This window comes from Panthera tigris, chromosome D2 (assembly GCF_018350195.1).
Source record: "Panthera tigris isolate Pti1 chromosome D2, P.tigris_Pti1_mat1.1, whole genome shotgun sequence".
In the NCBI taxonomy this organism is placed as follows: domain Eukaryota; kingdom Metazoa; phylum Chordata; class Mammalia; order Carnivora; family Felidae; genus Panthera; species Panthera tigris.
The window spans coordinates 29,105,096-29,120,018 of NC_056670.1; the positions used below are offsets into that span (position 1 = coordinate 29,105,096).

At 43.1% G+C, this 14,923-nt stretch overlaps 2 protein-coding genes across 2 annotated transcripts in view; one reads left to right on the plus strand and one right to left on the minus strand.

The window, feature by feature from the left end:
- Positions 1-4,212: 4,212 nt before the first annotated feature.
- On the minus strand, positions 4,213-5,100 carry LOC122231751 (basic proline-rich protein-like). The gene has a single exon (XM_042960061.1). It carries the CDS (start codon positions 5,098-5,100, stop codon positions 4,213-4,215), a length of 888 nt encoding a protein of 295 aa, XP_042815995.1.
- Positions 5,101-12,234: 7,134 nt separating this feature from the next.
- Positions 12,235-14,923, plus strand: part of TET1 (tet methylcytosine dioxygenase 1) — a 118,399-nt gene continuing 115,710 nt past the window's right edge. Inside the window, 1 exon segment of the mRNA XM_007095756.3 lies at positions 12,235-14,142. Coding sequence (XP_007095818.2) covers positions 12,235-14,142 — 1,908 coding nt within the window.

The following is a 14,923-nucleotide window of genomic DNA, read 5'->3' on the forward strand; positions in this document are numbered from 1 at the left end:
TCAGTCGGTTGAGCGTCCGACTTCGGCTCAGGTCATGATATCACGGTCTGTGAGTTCGAGCCCCACATCGGGCTCTGTGCTGACAGTTTAGAGCCTGGAGCCTGTTTCAGATTCTGTGTCTCCCTCTCTGGCCCTCCCCCGCTCATGCTCTGTCTCTCTCTCTCTCAAAAATAAATAAACATATTAAAAAAAAAAAAAGAAAGTGGTCCAGTTTCACTCTTTTACATGTCGTTGTCCAGTTTTCCCAACACCGTTTGTTGAAGAGATTGTCTTTTTCCAGTATTGCCAAATTAAAAAACTTTTGAGAATCAAGATTATTTTTTTTTAATTTTTTAAACGTTTATTTATTTTTGAGACAGAGAGAGACAGAGCATGAACGGGGGAGGGGCAGAGAGAGAGGGAGACACAGAATCCGAAGCAGGTTCCAGGCTCTGAGCCATCAGCCCAGAGCCCGACGCGGGGCTCGAACTCACGTTCCGCGAGATAGTGACCTGAGTTGAAGTCGGAGGCTTAACCGACTGAGCCACCCAGGAGCCCCAAGATTATTTTCTTTAGGGTAGAAACTGTGTGTGGGATGCATGTGTATCTGTGTATATGCATGTGTGTTTGAGGAGAGTATATATATATTTTTTTTCCCTAGGGCACTGCCTAAGGTAAATTAGTAAGCAGGGCAGCTAAGACGAAATTAGTTATATCTTTAGGAAGTTAAATCAACACAGTTCCAGGACCCACATATGTGTAAATATATCTCTTTTCTAGGGAGATGATTGGAATAAGACAGGAATTCTTGCTTTGTTATTAAGGAAGAATAAGGTGAGGTAGCTGTAAGGAAAGTGGGAAACTGCTTAAACATTTATTCCTTGATAATGAGTTCTGGAAAGAATTTCACTTCCTTTTCTTCTCCTTGAGTAGACATTTCATATTACTGTCTAGTTCCTCATGTATTGTTCAACCTTTCAGTTTCTATGAAAATATCAAATCAGACCCCTTTTCTTTCTTTTTTTTAATATATATATTTTTAAGTTTATTTAATTTTTGAGAGAGACAGAGACAGTGTGAGCAAGGGAGAGGCAGAGAAAGAGGGAGGGAGAGAGAATTCCAAGCAGGATCTGCGCTGTCCGCACAGAGCCTGACTCGGAGCTTGAACTCATGAAACCGTGAGATCATGGCCTGAGCCTAAACCAAGAGTCAGACGCTTAACTGACTGAGCCACCCAGGTGCCCCCAGACACCTTTTGGATAGGATCAGATTGACTAATGTTGTTCAGTGAGATGTTAAGACTCAGATACCAGAGTGGCTGTAAATATCATCTACATGCTGATGTCTCCCAAATTTGTTTTTCCAGAGGAAATCTCTTTTCCAAATTCAAAATTATCCCAGACTTGGCCAATGGGAGTGATCTATACTTTTTTTCTGACAGGCACATAGAGTTTCCAATGTCTTCCTGTTGTGAAACACAGTGAAAACTATTGTATTTCCACAAAAACAATCCCAATTTCAGGACCTTTGCACTTGTTCTTTCCTACACATAAAATCCCCCCCCAGCTCCCTCCCTTATCTTTTTCGGACCTACTCTATGAGCTTACTGCTGTATTTAAAATTGCAGCTTTGGGGCGCCTGGGTGGCTCAGTCGGTTAAGCGGCTGACTTTGGCTCAGGTCACGATCTCGTGGTCCGTGAGTTCGAGCCCCACGTCAGGCTCTGTGCTGACAGTTTAGAGCCTGGAGCCTGTTTCAGATTCTGTGTCTCCCTCTCTCTGACCCTCCCCTGTTCATGCTCTGTCTCTCTCTGTCTCAAAAATAAATAAACGTTAAAAAAAAATTTTTAAATTGCAGCTTTCCTCATCACTTCCTGTCCCCTTGCCTGTTTTTCTCCCACTCCCTCTATGACCATCTGATGCACTATATAAATTTTGCTTATTTGACTTCTTCATTTTCGGCCCCAACCCCACTCCATGATGGAATGCAAGCTTCACAAGGACAGAGGTTTCATTTTGTTCACTGCTGCTTCCCTAGATTTAGAACTGTGCCTGGCACATAGTATAGGTTCAACTAACATTTACGGAATGAAGAGAATGAGTGTTACCATAGATATTTTTCTACATCTTTGTGTGATTTTCCCATTTCAATACTTAAAATTTTTTTAATGTTTATTTATTTTGAGAGAGAGAGAGAGAGAGAGAGAGAGAGAGCAAGCTCATGGGGGAGGGGCAGAAGGAGAGGGAGAGAGAGAAAATCCCAATCAGGCGCCACACTGTCAGTGTAGAGCCCTATGCAGAGCTTGAACTCACAAACCTTGAGATCATGACTCTGAGATCAGAACCATGAGATCATGTCTGTGAGATGAGCCAAAATCAAGAGTCAGACATTTAACAGACTGAGGCACCCAGGTCCCCATTTCAATAGTTTTTATTTTTATTATTTTGAAAAATTTTTAAGAGATAGAGACAGAGTGCGAGCAGGGTAGAGGCAGAGAGAGAGGGAGACACAGAATACAAAGAAGGCTCCAGGCTCTGAACTGTCACCACAGAGCCCTAAGCAGAGCTTGAACTCATGAATGGCTAGATCATGACCTGAGACAAAGTTGGCTGCTTATAGGACTGAGCCACCCAGGGGCGCCTCAATACTTTTTAAAGATAGTCATTTCAGTTAACTGACAAATGCCAGGATATTGCTATTTCATGATAATCTTTTCCCCTTTGTTCTTCTTTTTCAAATGTTATTTCTTCTTTGTTCTTTACAGAGATTAAGTTATGAGTCAAACTCTCCCAACATTCTTTTCATCTAAGTCCTAGGAGATTGTTTTTGACAAGGTATTAATAATTAGGTTTTTTTTAAACATTGAAAAGAGTCCATTTTTGAAGATAAGATTTATTTTATTTAAAAAAAAATTTTTTTAACGTTTATTTATTTTTGAGACAGAGAGAGAGAGAGAGAGCATGAACAGGGGAGGGTCAGAGAGAGAGGGAGACACAGAATCCAAAACAGGCTCCAGACTCTGAGCTGTCAGCACAGAGCTCGACGCGGGGCTCAAACTCACGGACCGCGAGATCATGACCTGAGCCGAAGTCGGCCGCTTAACCGACTGAGCCACCCAGGCGCTCCTAAGATAAGATTTATTTTAAAAGCCACATTTTAAATTTCCTCCAACTAACGTATTTATCTGACTGTAGCACTGAAAACACTGTAGTGTTCATTTGCTCTGCTTGCCAACCCAGAATGTGTGTTCTTCCTGGGCAAGAGGCAATTTTTATTCATCTCTGTATACCTATATCCTGGCTGAAGAATAAATTTGAATGAATCAATCAGTGAGAAAGGTTGAAAGTTTAGGAATCTATCTCAAAAGAACAATCTGGTTATGCTTATTAAAGTAACAAGAATACAAGTTATGTGCAGAATGGGGGTAGAATGGTGTTGAAGGCAATGACAGAATGAATCTTTCTCTTCGGTTGAAGTTTGACCTGGGAGGAAAGATAGTTCCATGAACAGCATTTTCCTTACCACGGTGAGCCCATGAAAGCTCTGGATGTCCTTGTCTGTGTAATGACTGACTGCTGGAAGAAGCAACAGCCATCAAACATTTAGGGAGAAATTCCAATGCCCCATTGAGTCTTAATTTTGGCATAATGCCACTTGGTTATTCCTTTTAATGCTAAAAACTTACTTCTTCCGATGTTTTCAATTTTTCATCCATAAAGTGAATATGACCACCCTCAACATACAAGGCCAGATAGCTAACAAAAAATGTTATGACATCTGCAGACATCAAGTGTTGAGTCAAGGAAACACAACCGTCCTCTGGTCTCTCTTTAGTGTTGAGGGCAGTTTACCATTGTCTGCAACCCAGATATTGCTCAATTGTGTCATCTCTGATCTGGCACTCCCTTGATCTATCTATAAACATTCAATTTAGAAACCCTAAAATTTTTCTCTCAGCCCAAGAACTCCTCCGAAAAAAGATAACGACAAGAAAACCTTAACACCTCTCTCCCTATCCAATACTCTCCTTTGACATCACACACACACACACACACACACACCACACACAAAGGTGTTATGAGAGAGGAGGGCTAAGGGGAGGGGTAAGGGTCGAGAGGGGAGTCCAGCTCCAGTTTGGGGAAATCCAGCTCGCGTTTTGACTCTCGCTCAGCGGTGCAGGGTCCAGCAAAGGCAGAGCCCCTGCTTCACTCCCAGAGGTCTGTCCTGGGGAGACACTACTGCTCCGGGGGGCTGACCTGGCGGGGAGTGGCAGCGCAATCCGCTCCCGCACTGCTTTGTGCGCGCAGCCGCCGGCCCCTCGGCTCCCGGGTCTGCCCCCTGGGACAACCCCCTGCCCCGCCCCAGTCATGCAACTCTACCTGCTTCTCCTCTGTGGACCTTTGGGAAGCTGCCGCCCACCCCAGGGTCTCGGGCCCTGACCCTGCCAGGCAGCCGGTAGGTGTCCGCCCGGGGCCCGCTCGAGCCCCTCGTGCCCGCCGAGACTCTGGGCTCTCAAGTTGTGGGGACCAGTGCGAGTTGGAAAGTTTACCCGAGGGCTGGTGCGGGCTTGGAGCCTGGGGCACGCGCGCTGCCCTCGGAGCCGGCGCCGGCCAGTGGTGAGTTGGGGCTGGGGCAGAGGGCAGGGTTGCAGGGACCCTCACACCGAGGCCGGAAGGGGGTGCGAGGGGCGGTACTCGGCTAGGGCTGGGTGGGGGCCGGAGCTCCGCGTCCGCGGGTCCTCCGGGTCCGCTAGGGTGGGCCCACTCCCCGCGGCGACCCCCTGCCCCGAGCCGCTTGGGGCGCTTTTGTTGCGGGTGGTAAACAATGCTCCCGGCCGGAGGACGCGGCCGCCGGCCCCGGAGGCCCAGCTGCGGCGCTGGACGAGGGGAGCGGGGCGGGGGCGCCGCGGGCTCGGACCCCGGGCGCCGCCGCAAACCGGGCTTGGGGGAGGGCAAGTGTGCCTGCGGGGATCCCTGAAAGGCCGGAGACTGATGCGCCTCGTAGGAGAGTCGCAGGTCTGGCTCCTTAAGGTGAGAAGGCAGAGTTAGGGCAAGTTGCGGGTGAGGAGCCCGTCCTGGCGCACAATCAAGCGCACCCCCAAACAGGGTTTCTCCCTCCCCCATGCTTGTGTAGGGGACAGATTTCTTTGGGAAACTGTTGGCACTTCCCTCCCTGAGCATTTCGGGGAAGGGACTTCATAGACGAAACTTTAGAGTCTGACCCGAGGTGACCTGGAGTTACAGCGATCCGGGAAGTAGGGAATAGGGAGTAGAATTAGTGTTCTGTCAAAATGGCTTTTGAAAACCTCTTTTGGGCGCCACCGGGTTGCGGAGCGCGCTGGCGTTGCGGTCTGGTCAGTCCCACCCGCAGGGTCCGGGGAGCTGGCCTCCGGGGTGGGAGGTGCGCAGAGCTGGGTGCCTCCGACCAGCGGTGCCGTCCGGGAGGGGCCGAGTCCCGGCCAGGGCCGCAGGCACTTCACGTGTCGTGAAGGGACGGGGCTGGATCTCTCTCCCTCTCCCCCTCTCCTCTCTTCCTCCCTTCCCGGCCCTGCTTCTCACCCACACCCTCAACTGATAGGGCTTCTGGAAGGGCTACTTGCAGTCCGTATAGTTCCACTAAAAGTGGTCAGGAGGTTACCGACCCGCCCCAGTAGCCTTCCACGTGAATGGGGAACCCAAACTGCGCATTTCTGACCCAATAAAAATGAATATATCACCAAGAACAAAAATTGCTTGGATTAGGAGTCTTTCCCCCGCCCCCAACTCGTCATTTTCCCAAATTAACCATTTTGCATAGGTCACCCCTGTGCCACTTCTCCCCGGTTCCACTCTCGGGCACCAAATGAGCTGCACAATACGTAATGGTAATAGCTTATGAAGAGATAAAGGTTAAGTGCTTCGAGACTTAAGCGAGTTAAAGATAAGGTGCACGGTCTAGTGTCCGCCGGGTGCGCTGCGCACCGCACCGGGATGAGTTGAAGGGCGGCGCTGTAGGGTAGCAGCCTCAGGTCTGCCCTGAACGAAATGTGCTCACCTTCCCTTCTCCTCCCCCTCCGACGATATGAAGTAAAATAAAGACGATAGTTTCTTAAGGCCCAAGATGCCAAATATATATGCATCTATACATGTATTTGGGGCTTGTTAACCAGTTAGGGCAAGAATTATTTAGAGCAGATCAAGAATGTATGACTACAATTAAACAAGGGTGGTGCACCAGATAGGTGCATAGATAAGGAGATGCTTGGAGATTAGTCCGTATTATTTCCAAGAACTGAAAGACTTCGGCACTGTGATTTTGGGCGTGTTTCCTGATTTTACCAGTTTTGAGTTACACTTCCCTCCCCAAGTGAGGGATCTTAAATAGGTTGGTTGTCAGCCTCTGACAGTGTTTAAAGCCAGGTTATGATTTCGGTTAAACTTCAGAATCAAGATATTCTGGAGTTATTAGCACACCCCGTCCCTTTTTCTTTGCACAGATTAGTAGCTCAGATTTACAACTCTGCGACGATCACTTACCATTATAATGAGAATTAACTATGGCACTCAGCTCTGGTTTTCCAGAATTGATGGGTCTGAGGTTTGGATCACCACTGTTTCTGCTCTTTGTTTCTCTTCCCTCTCCAATCTTCTTTATCTGGTTTGTCCATCCCCTCCCCCACTCTCTCTTTGCATCTATTTTTCTTTCCCTGCACAATTAAATTTCTTTTTTCTCTCCCCTAGGTCTTTTTACCTTGAGTCTTCAGCGTTTTGATCCCAGTTATCTTTTTTACATTCTAGCTTTATTACTACAAAAGTCTTCCCCTTAGTTTTTTGCCCACTCCCCCTTTCCCTTTAGACATTTTCTTCCTTCTTATGCTTTTTACTATTCCCAGTGTGTTTTATACTTTTCTTGTTTTTGGAAGAATCCTTCCATCTCCATTTTAACTTCTCCCTTCCCTTTTCTGTGGCTCTCTTAGGCCTTTTTTTTTCTTGCTCTCTGCAGGGCAGCAGGGGTGTTTTACATATGGAAGGAGCCTTTGACTAAATCTGCTGGCATTCTAGTGAGTTTCCTTGAACAGCCTTTCCTTGTGCAGAGGGCTCTCACACTTCCTGTGGTAGAAGACTATCTAGGAACTGCAAGCCGCCCGCCCACCTCCTCTTCCTTTAGATGTAGAACTTAGTTGCTGGAGGAAACTAAGTCAGGTGGTGCCTTTTAAAAGAAATGTTGTAAGTCTTGTATTTCTCAGTCAAGTGCAGTAGCCTTTAAATTCTAAGGAGCTGAATGGAGCGACTCTGAAATCAGAGCTTCTTTTGCCTCCAGCCATATGAATGCAAATACTCACCACTTTTTTGGCCACTGCTGGTAGTGGGAAGGGTTGCAATATAATTTTAAATTGACATGCGGGCTGGATGGTTACATCAGTTCAGCCACTTCCTGCCCAAGGGACTTTGGGAGATCCAGGAGAAGGAGGAGGGATGGAGGTGGGAGAGGATTTTCTGACATGGTGCTGTTGTCAATATTGTCCTTTACAGACAACTGACATAGTTCATGAAGTCACTTTTTATTTTCTAGACCACGGAATTACTTCAGTAATTATAAAAAAGGCCCTCTGTAGGGAAAGATTGAGTACTTAGTAAGCTCAAATAATATTGAGGAAAATACCTGATCCTATTTGTTCACCAGTTTGGTTAGGTTAAGTTTAAATTATTTGTGAATAATTAGTCAATCCTTAGACAGTCAAATATTTATTGCCTGCTCCTGCCACTTCTTCCCTCTGTCTTTAACCTTATACTCTCTACTTTAGGTTGGCATCATGCCTTTTCATGTTTCAAATTATGTGTTGGCCTCTTGAATCTCCTACTGCTCTAGTCCTCTACATCAGAAGGATATTTTAGTAAAAAGAATTTTTATTTGTGGTGCCCTGTGGTGAAAAGATTTGTTAACTAATGTTTTATATCTCACAATTGTTGGGAGTTTTGTTTGCTTGTTTCATTTTGTTTTCTCTTCCAGGAAAATAAGAACCCACAGAATAGTATCAGTTGCAAATAATTAGGACCTATGATCTGTATTTAATAACAGAGACACTATTCTCTTATTTTCTGCTCTGATCGTGTTATCCTATATCTATCTCTGTAGCACTCAGAACTCTTCAATATATTCTAGGGTAGAATAAAATTGATTTTGAGAAATATTGAAACGTCAATTTTCATCAGAAATGAAAAATGGAAGTGGAATTAGTTTTTGGTTGTAAATATACCTTTTTGTAGGACTTAAGTACTCTATAATAAATAAAAGTAACAAAAAAGGGGGAAATGGAGCATTTAATAATGTGTACAGGTTAACAAGGAAAATAATTTTCAGGAGATCTGTGGGGATAACTTCATATTTAAATAGGAACCTATTTAATAGAATGGACTGCATTGTTCCCCCCCCCACACACAAATTTCAAAAAAAGCTTGTTGCCTCTCCTCCCAGAGTTCAGCCCTGGGGATAACTTACTTTATCACAAAAGAAGGTCACATTTCATCATTGGAGCCTTGGGTGATAAAATTAGGATCTTGTGGGAGCCCTTATTTTGTTTCTGATTGTCTATTTCTTTGGCTGGGTGGTACCCAGTGGTTTCTCCCCTGCAGTTGGGTTTTTCAGGGGTCATTGGCCTCTTTCACGATCTCATAAAAAGGCTGTTACCATTTAAAGAGACCACATCTTCCCAATCCATGTTGCTCATACCTTTTCCATTTCCTTGGCAGGCTCTTTTTCAGGAGATAAGGTTTGAATGGTAAACATTATCTTAATTACAAGGCTGAATTTCTAAAGCACTTTAATTTAAAAATATAAAAGAATATATGAGGCTGAGATCAATTTATAAACTACTTTCAAAGGCAGATCCCATGACACCTTCTGGTATATCCAGATTACTTGCCTACATAACGTGAATTTTAATTTTCGTGGCCTATTGCAATACCTAGATTATATGCTCCTAATAATTTTTTAGAAATGCAATCTTGATACAAGAGATAAAGCAAGCTTATACTGATATTGTTGAATTTCTAAAGAATGGAAAGGATTGCTTTTTGCTATCTGAAAAAACATCCTTATAAAGACTGCTGACTTTCTGGAGATTAGAATTGGAATGTCTTTTGTTTTCTAAAAATACTGGTACAAAAAGCAATGGTCTTTGGAGAAAATATCTAACAGTTTTTCACAGCCAAAAAATTAGTGCAAGCCAAAACCCTTTTTTTTTTTTTAAAGGGGGAAAGCAGTAAGCTTAGATACCAAGAACTCCAGTATTCTCCAGTCTAGTGTTTGTATTTAGCACACATTTATCAAACTTATTTTTCTTGTAGTTAATATTATCACTGCCCATTTAAAAAGTCTATCTTGAGGTGGGGACGGGGCACTTGCCTGAGTGGCTCAGTTGGCCAAGCGTCCATCCTTAGCTGAGGTCATGATCTCTCAGTTTGTGAGTTCAAGCCCCAAGCCCCTCATGGACTCTGCACTGATGGCTTTGAGACTGCATTGGACTCTCTGTCTTCCTCTCTCTCTCTCTCTCTCTCTCCCGCTCATGCTCACTCAATGTCTGTCTCTCAAAAATAAATAAATAAACATTAAAAAATAAAATAATAAAAAGTCTGTCTTGGGGGAAAAACTAAGTAAAAAATCAAAAATCTGTCTTGGGGTGCCTGGCTGGCTCAGTTGGTGGAGCTTCTGACTCTTGATCTCAAGGTTGTGAGTCTGAGCCCCACACTGGGTATAGAGATTTCTTAAAAATAAAATCTTAAAAAAAAAAAAAAGAAACAAAAAGGCTATCATTATTTCTTTTTAAAGTTTACTTATTTATTTTGAGAGATAGAGAGTGCAGGAGGGGCACAGAGAGAAAAATATCTTAATTTTTTTTTTTAATGTTTATTTATTTTTGAAACAGAGAGAGACAGAGCATGAATGGGGGAGGGTCAGAGAGAGAGGGAGACCCAGAATCTGAAGCAGGCTCCAGGCTCTGAGCTGTCAGCACAGAGCCCGACATGGGGCTCGGGCCCACAAACCATGAGATCATGACCTGAGCCACAGTCGGACGCTTAACCAACTGAGCCACCCAGGCGCCCCGAGAAAAATATCCTAAAGGCACAATGCTTTGACTTTAACTCAATGAGTGCTCTGGGGTCTTTTATTGCAGTGTGTAGCTTACTATGTGTTAGGTGATAACAGAAACAAAAGAACTAAATCTTGTTTTGCAGTGTATGGCAGACTGGGTTAAACTGATTCTATAATGATAACCATTTAGCTTATCTCTCTTTTTTTGTTTTTTGGAGTTATAAGCAGCCTTTATTTTTTTAAGTTCCCATTTATTATTAAACACCTAAGTATATGCCAGCACTATGCTAAGTGTTTACACAGCTCATCTCATTTTATTCTCATGGTAACCCAGTGAGGTCAGTACTATTATGCTTCCTCTTCTATTACACATGAGGAAACTGAGGTATAGAGAGACTGAAGAATTTATCAGAATCACGTGGCTAGTAATGTTTCTGAGCTGGAAACTGAACCCAAGTCTGCCTATTTCCAAAGTCCTTCCCCTACCTTCCCCGCTCCCTCCTCAACCTCACATAAGCTTTTCCTGTAGGAGCCCAATGATACCTCAAAATGACCTCAGTTCAGATGTAGAAACCTTGATTCAGTTAAATAGGATGTGGAAGGAACTAGCAGGTGATCACGAATTCAAACTCGCAGCTTTCTGATGGGGCACATCTCTCTAGCCACTAAACCCACCAGTGTGTCCCAGGATTACCTGGATCAGATCAGTGCAACAAAAACAAATGCACAACTTGAGAATGATAGAGGGCTGTCAAGTTTTTACTTGGCCAAGTAATAACATTATAAAATAAATCTATCCCTACCTTTTCAAAAAAATAAAGGACTTTTACTTTTCTAAAAGAAAGGACATTTTAATGAGAGAAAACAGGGAGGCATTTCAGAATAAGGAAGAGTTGTCTAAAATGAATAAGTTCAACTTCATGGAAAAACTTTATACTGCCCTTTTTGCCCCTGATTTTGCCACAGACTGTTGATCACTTGGTTGCAGACCAAGTTTTTGGTAACTATTCTCCTACAACATATTTTCTTACAAATCCAACAACGTGTTAACTGTTAAAGAATCCTCACCAACCCAGCTGTCCCACTCTTGATTCTGTGATCTTTAGGGAATAGACTGATACATCTTGTATGGTGAGCTTCATTCTTGCTCATAGTTTGGTCTTATTTTGGGTTAGGGTAAGCAATCAAAGGAGACCAAAAGACAGTGGTAGCTCTTAGTCCCCTTTCATTTTCTCCTTTTTCTTGCTTACCTTTCAAATAATAGTTGCTTGCCTAGTATGCTTTACTGTTCTAATTATCTCATTTTCTCTTTATTTCCAATTTCCTTGCCTAGGCATTCATCATGAGACTTTTGGGATCCTTGGTAGAAGGGATTTAGAACCAGCAGTCTTTGGATTAAGTCGGGTGAAAGAGAAAAGAGGGACCTCATTTCTGGGTGTGGGCAGTGCCCACCACAATGCCTTCCTTATACATAGTAGGTACTCAACAGATATTTGTTGGACCCGTGAGTCTTATCTGTAACCTAATCTGTCAATACTAACTCCTAAGATTTTATGCCATTTTTGTGTGCATGTGTAAAGCTTAAAATTTGTAGATTATTAATTGGAATGTGGTATTAATATTACTAGATCTCCAAGTAGAGTTTCTTGAATTATATAAACTTCTTCCTCTGGTTTTACCAGATGATACCTCATCTTGTGTGGTGATATGCTGAGGAAAGATTAACGGATAATTTTTTAAGTATCCAAAATTTGTAAAGATTGGGATTTGATCTTTAAACTACATGTACCTACAACAACTGTGGTTTCTAATGTAGAATAACCCACATGCTTACCCTGTTCATAGAACTTCATCAGCTAAATCAGTTGTCACAGTAATTAAAGGAGCTTTATTTGTGAATCTGGGGTTTAAAGGATATGTTAGTATCTTTTGTGTTTATTATATTTTTCTTTTGCAGTAAACATTCTCATTCCCAATTTTGATTGATAATTGTTAGTATTTTATTTCGAATGGGAGAATACATAGGAAAAAGACTCACTTCCAATGTTTTTTTTTGTTATTTCAGACCAAAATTTTGTGGGCTGAACTCAACCATGGTACATTCAGATTCTCCTCAGAGGCGAGACTTTCCAAAGGACCAATGACTCTGTTCCTTGTGCCCTTTCATTTATTCCTACTCTGTAGCTATGTCTCGATCCCGCCATGCAAGGCCTTCCAGACTAATCAGGAGGGAAGATCTAAACAGAAAGAAAAACAGCCAACTGAAGAAGACATCTAAGCTAGCCAATAAAAATGTGGCATCAGTCAAGACTGTGAGCCCTGGAAAAGGAGTAAAGCAATTAATTCAAGAAAGAGATGTTAAGAAAAAAATAGAACCCAAAACACCTATGCCAGTCAGAAGCCTTCTGACAAGAGCTGGAGCGGCACGAATGAATTTGGATAGGACTGAGGTTCTTTTTCAGAACCCAGAATCCTTAACTTGCAATGGGTTTACAATGGCTCTCCGAAGTACCTCTCTTAGCAGACGACTCTCCCAACCTCCAGTGATCATAGCCAAACCTAAAAAAATTCCACCTGCTAAGCATTTAGAAAAGCAACATGAATGTGATTGTAATGTAGTTACTGACAAAGGAGTGAAACACTCAGAAAATGATTCAATTCCAACCCAAGTTCCCCTAATTGCTCCTGATACAGAGAATCTAATTGGTGTACAAAATGCATCTTTAATTGAAGGTGAGAGCCAAGAGACAACCCAGTCTTGGTCCCAAAAGGTGGAGGATACCAAAATAAATATCTCCGCTCACAGTGGTCCTGCAGTAGAGATCCCTTCTGGGTCATTGGAAGGGACACATGGTGGTGAAGGACTATTCTCTAAAGAGACATTGACTGATACAAGTGATTCCCCTAGAATGTTTGCTCAGGACACTCTGTGTGCTCCTTTGCTCCAAAGAGCAGCCCTCAAGGTTACTTACGAAGGAAACTCCAGCATTCAGTTAGAAGATTTGGGTTCACGAGTAGAATCTCTTAAGCTATCTGATTCTTACCTGGATCCTATCAAAAGTGAACATGATTGCTACCCCACCTCCAGCTTTAATAAGGTTATACCTGAATTGGACCTTAGAAACTGTTTGTCCATTGGTGGGTCAATATATCCTACCTCATTAATAAAACTCCTCTTGGCAAGCTCTGAACAAGAAACGCTTGGTGCTAAACCAGATAATCAAGAGGTACTCAAAGCTACCCCAGATCAACAGGCAATTCCTGATACCACCCCTGTCCTAGGACAGGCTTTTAGTGCTGTCCCACATCAATGGGAAGTCCCTGGTGCTAACCCAGTACACAGAGAGGCTCTGGATGAGACCCCAGCCCCACCAGAGATTCCTGGTGCTATTCCAGTCCAAGGAGAGGTCTTTGGTGCTATCCTAGACCAACAAATCCTTGGGATGGGTGGCGGTACTGCCTCAGACCCACCTATCTTTGTTCCTGCTCCGCTAAACCCAATTGCTACCTATAGTGTTCTCCCAGAATGGCCTGAGCCCCAGCGCACTGTTTCATATGGGCTTGAGGTCCAAGGAGCAATGCAGATTTTGCCTTTGGGCTCAGGTCACACTCCTCAGCCATCATTAAACTCTGAGATAAGTTCGGTACCTCCTGTGATGACTATTAGCAATATAGAAAATCAGAAGCAGGTTCATATAAGCTTTCTGCCAGCTAACACTCAGGCGTTCACCTTAGCCCCTGAGAGAGGACTCTTCCATGCCTCACAGGGCATTACCCAACTCTCCCAGGCTGGTCCCAGCAAATTGGAAGGAGGGAGCTCCCAGATCAGCGTGACCAGCATGGTTGACATCAATACCACAGTGGTATCTAGGCCAGCTTCAATTGCCAGGGCCACCCCTTCCTCCTATACAACTTTGCTACCTACTTTGGAAAAGAAGAAACGAAAGCGGTGTGGGGTGTGTGGGCCCTGCCAGCAGAAGACCAATTGTGGTGAATGTACTTACTGTAAGAACAGAAAGAATAGCCATCAGATCTGTAAGAAGAGGAAATGTGAGGAACTGAAAAAGAAACCATCCGTCATTGTGCCTTCGGAGGTAAGTAAACGGCCCAGGGGCTGGGAGACGCCTGTAAGACTTTCATAGAGTGATTTGTGCAGAACACTTTACTTTGATAAAATGTTGTATTATCTATAAGAATGTATGGATCTACCTGAAATATGTCTTGTGCAGTGATACATTAGCTTATTTTTAGAATTTGTCTCACAAAACTAGAACATAAAATTTTACATTAAAGGATTTGATGAGACAGAGCAGTGACATGAAACATGGTTTTGCAAAGATTTCCACTTTGCCTTATTTTGGCTAGTTGTGTGTCTTTTTTTGGAAGTTACAGGTTTAACTTAATTTTAAATTAACAGTGGAACATTCATTAACTCCCTTGCAGCTTGAGGAACCAGAGGAGTTAAACTTCTTTTCTTTTGAAAGAATAAAATGGTCGGTATCGTTAATTTTGAAAATTTGCCTTGAAGGTGAAACAACAATAAAGCTTTCATCGCACCTTTTGGTAGGTGATTTCCACTTGCTCTACATATCTCATGTGGTTAGGATTAAATGGTCACCAGAAGTTAAAAAGAATTTGTAAACTCTAAAGTGGTACATAAACCTTAGCTCTCATTATTACAGTTGATGAACCTAAGGTACTAAAAGTATTGGTTGACTTAGACTTTATTTAAAGGTTTTTATGGAACTTGGTTAATACTTAAACTTGCTTTTCAGACCTTTAAAACACATGGCAACTTGGTGTTTTATGATTTTAGATCACTCACTTGAAGTTATGCTTATTTTGTGTCTGCTGTGAATAAAGGTATAGTAGAAG